This window comes from Tupaia chinensis, unplaced genomic scaffold (genome assembly GCF_000334495.1).
Source record: "Tupaia chinensis unplaced genomic scaffold, TupChi_1.0 Scaffold000228_1, whole genome shotgun sequence".
Taxonomy (NCBI): domain Eukaryota; kingdom Metazoa; phylum Chordata; class Mammalia; order Scandentia; family Tupaiidae; genus Tupaia; species Tupaia belangeri.
In genome coordinates this window covers 3,244,505-3,248,719 of record NW_006159703.1, presented here as the reverse complement: position 1 = coordinate 3,248,719, position 4,215 = coordinate 3,244,505, and the positions used below count along the sequence as shown (strand labels likewise).

The window sequence follows — 4,215 nt, the reverse complement described above, 5'->3', positions numbered from 1 at the left end:
GGGGAAGAGCTGTTGCTGAACAGGAAAGGAATAAGGGTATTTTACCCTTTGGATGAGTTTCTTGAGTGTGTTTATTAAATACAGCTTGAGCTGAAAGATTTTCTCACATTGTCTAAATGAAGGCAGCTGCTATACTCAGAGTTTCTTACTGCACATATGCAAAAGTGACTGAGGGGCAAGATGAAATCCTTTCTTTGGGGTACAAACAAGGGTCATTTCAAAAATTTCAAGTTGATAAGACATTTTTTTTTTAAGAGATGTTTGCTATAGGGTGCATGTGCTTGCCAGAGAGACAGAAAGTGAGAAATTACCCCCCAGGGTGCATGACCATGCTGCAGTCCCTTCTCTTCCATTCTCCTCTTGGGATTTTGGGCACACAGACACACACACACACACACACACACACACACACACACACCCTGTGTGAGTTTTAAGCTGCTAGGACTAGGACTCAGGCCGCAGTCAACTACATGGGAGTCCAGCAATGTAACCATTCCACCATCTGCTGGTCCCAAGTTGAGAAGATATTCTGAGAATATAGCATCTTTAGCCACTTATTTAACAAACATTTAATGAGCACCTACTATCTGCCAGGCCTTGAAGAGGGAAGATGAAAAAGACAAGGTCCCTTTCCTTGCAAAGCAAGCTGCAATTGTGCCATGACCCAGCTGTACTATCATTACAGGTGTGGAGTGCCCTCAGATGCCCTCAGTCCCCCCATTAGGTGCCTTTAATGAGTCTTTACATGCCATTCTTGAGTCTTCAGGTGTAGGGACTCCCTGACCTTTTCAACATACGCAGTGCCTTAGAATTCCTGGATTTTCCTAATTGCAGAGATTCTGATTTAGTAGGTCAGTAATAGAGGTAAGGCCAAGATGTTTTGCAAATGTTTCCTTGTGACTTGAATGTGTTTGGAAACCATTGTTTGAGCCAGCTTTGTCCTGTGTATTCTCCTGGCACACTTGAACGAGATGCAAGAGTATTATGTTTGACAAAAGATGATTTCACTGGAGCTTAACCTTTGTGTGACTTGAGGCAAGTCAGAGTGGAAACTCGCTTGAGTCTGCAGGAACTTTTGCTCAGTTCAAGTTTCGATAAATGAGAACAGTGAGAATGAAAAGTACAGGTGCTTTGCAGAAAAATATCAGCCTCTGCCCTCGTGAATCCTGCAGAGCAAGAGATAGTGACTAGTTTGCTTCTCGAGATTGCTTATTGTATGTGCATTTTCCTTCCTACTCTTCTTTTAGAAATTTGTATTGTTGGGCTAGCAGGTGGCATGGAGGTTAAGGTGCTGGAACTGACCATATGGCCAGCTTCACAGTTTGAGTCCTGGACCCGGCAGCCTGAAAAACATGCTGGGTGTGTGTGTGTATGTGCATGCCCAAAACCCCAAGAGGAGAATGGAGAAAGGTTTGCAGTGTGGACATCCCTTTGGGGGGTGATTTTTCACTTTTTCTCTCATTGTCTTTCTTTGTTGGGTACACATACACTCAGGTAAAAAATCTAAAAAAAGAAAAAAGAAAGAAAAAGAAGAAATTCATATGATTAAAAACAAAAGCAAGGGACCAGCAGAAGGTGTAATGGTTATATCGCTGGACTCCCACATGGTCGACTGTGATTCGAGTCCTGGACTTGGTGGCTTAAAACTCATGCCAGGCATGTGTGTGTGCATGCCCAAAATCTTAAGGGGAAAATGGAGGAGAAGGAATTGAAGCATGGCCATCCCCCTGGGGGGTGATTTCTTACTTTCTGTCTCTCCCTGGTGAGTGCAGGCACCCTACAGCAAAAATCTCTCTTAACAAACAAACAAAAGCAAAGGTTCTTTTTTCCAGGTGGTAAGAATTATTTTTCAAAACATCTCATAGTTTCAAAGTGAGATAGGGCTTTATTCCGGTCCCCATCTTTCCTGCATCTCTCCTATTACGAGAACATGCCCAGGCATTGGGCTTGCTACTACAGGGGTTCACAGGAACTGGCTTAGTAATTTGCAAGTGAGTGCCAGCAAAATTGCAGATACTGTGCTTTAGAATTTCTGCCAATTCCAATTAGTCTCTGTGTGTGTTCACTGCCCAGCCACCTGCAGCTTCCAGAGAACTAGCCAGAAGGCTGAGGGATTTAGCCATCAGCCCTGAGAGGCAGGCAGTTCTGCCACGTCCACAGCTTAGATAAATAGAATTTGATCAGAACACTAACCCAGGAGATGCTGTTTAAAGGCAATATTTTGCCTGATTAAATTCTTGATTCATTCATTTAAGCCATAGATTGAAAGCATAAAAAGTCCCAAGGGGGGGTTTATTAACATGAAGATTGCTAGGATTCAACCTCATATCTTCTGATGTGGTAGGCTAAGCTAGGGCCAAAATCCTGCATTTCTATGAAAACAACTCAGATGATTCTGATGTGGTTGGTGGACCACACTTTGAGAAAACCATCCAGGGCCACACTGCCTTTTTTTTATTAATTAATTTCATTTCATTTATTATTTTTAATTTTCTATAGGTCATGTGCCCTCACCAGAGAAAGAGAGAGAGGGAGGGAAAGTGAGAAAGCAAGCCATCAGTTCCAGGACTCGAACCACAATGTGGTTCGGTCAGTTATGTGGGAGTCCAGTGCCTTAACCACCATATCGAATTCTAGTACTTAACCCAGAGCTTAACATGAAGAAGGTACTGAATATATTTTGTTGAATGAATGGATTCAAAGTGCATGAATGATAAGTGACTTGGTGTGACTTTTGATGGTTAACATAGATTAAAATAAATGGATACCCTAACAGACTGTATTTGTTTTTTTTTTTTAACTTTTGAAAAATAAGCCACTCTTAGATGTTTTTCCCTCCTTTTAATTAAGACTCTACTCTGTATTGCAACCCCAAATATAGAATTAGTCCATTCATTCCATATATGCATTTTATTATTTTTCCCTTGATCATATCCTTAAGTTGGAACATACTAATATAATTTTTCCAAATCTCAGCAGAGCTCATCTATGAACTGTGTTCTCTTCTTTTTCTCATTCTAGGAGCAAGCCCGGATGTTAGAAATGGGAATAACGGGCCCAGAAGGCCATGTGCTGAGCAGACCAGAGGAGGTAGGTTGCAGGGGATGGAGATGGAGTGTGGGATGTGGAGAGAGAAACAGTAGCAATGGGCCTTTCTTTTTCCCCAGTGCTTCTGGGAGACTCTTGTTGTCATAGTTCCAGTGGCCTAGCTATGGCTTCCTGCTCATTTTACCTTTGGAATATTTGGGTTTGACCTACCTTCACAAGCCACGTGTACACACAATCTGAATAAACAGCACTGTAAGGTGGTGAAAATCTATGAATTATATATGGTAGTCTTGGATTTTTTTTTCCCCAAAGATCACTCTACTAACTGTAGCTCAGAGACCCACGACAAAATGAAAGGGGAATGTAAATGAAACACTTACTTCTGATCCCTAATCTTTCTAAAGATCATATAAGTTGGAGTGTACTCCATGGTTATTCAACAGGAGTGTTAAATTTTTCATCCTTTTCTTAATCAGTGTGAACTCCAAAGACCTTTGCACTTAACACTTTTTTTTTATTGAATTCTATTTTGAGTCTTGCCAAATATTGGCCATATGGGTAGGAGGATGAATGGGCTTCTCACAGGCATTTTGCTCATCCGCTTGCATAAGGTGATGATTACATCCAGGTATAAAAGTTTCCCACATGTCGATGAATGACAGTTTGTATCTGCTTAGCCACAAAAGAGTGAATAAGAGGTGACTAGTGGCTGATTCCATGTCTCTGGGATGTCAGCAACTTGACCTGCTGACACAGGGCCTAGAACTGGGAATCAGCTGCCCTTATGGCTGAGAGCAAGTTGGTTCTGGGAGAGGAGCCTGGAACAAAGTCAAGGCTCTCCACGTTGGTGAAGCAAATCCTTCCCTGTCATTCCAAATGCTACAACAGGTAGATGAAGGATTCAGAACCAGAAATGACTGCATACCCATGGGCTGCTGTCTCTTTTAGTGACTTTAAATATCAAAAGGTAATTTTAATAGAAAAGGGTATTCCTATCATAAAGAGACAGTCATTTTTTGATAACTGTATACACTTCTACCATTAGCACCCAGGAGGGGAAGCAGGCATTGGCATGCTAGAAACTCTTTTGGCTCTTGTGATTTTTTTTTTCCCCATTTGAAATCATTTTTAATCTTGTGTTTGGGGTTCTAATAACACACGGCATTC

General features: G+C 41.6%; 1 protein-coding gene across 2 annotated transcripts in view; it reads left to right on the top strand.

Moving 5' to 3' along the window:
- DPYSL3 (dihydropyrimidinase like 3) overlaps positions 1–4,215 on the top strand; it is a 131,414-nt gene that overhangs the window by 106,501 nt on the left and 20,698 nt on the right. For both annotated transcript variants that reach the window (XM_006148051.3, XM_006148052.3), the window contains exon 7: positions 3,022–3,090. In XM_006148051.3, the coding sequence (XP_006148113.1) occupies positions 3,022–3,090 (69 nt within the window). The remainder of the gene's footprint in view (positions 1–3,021; positions 3,091–4,215) is intronic.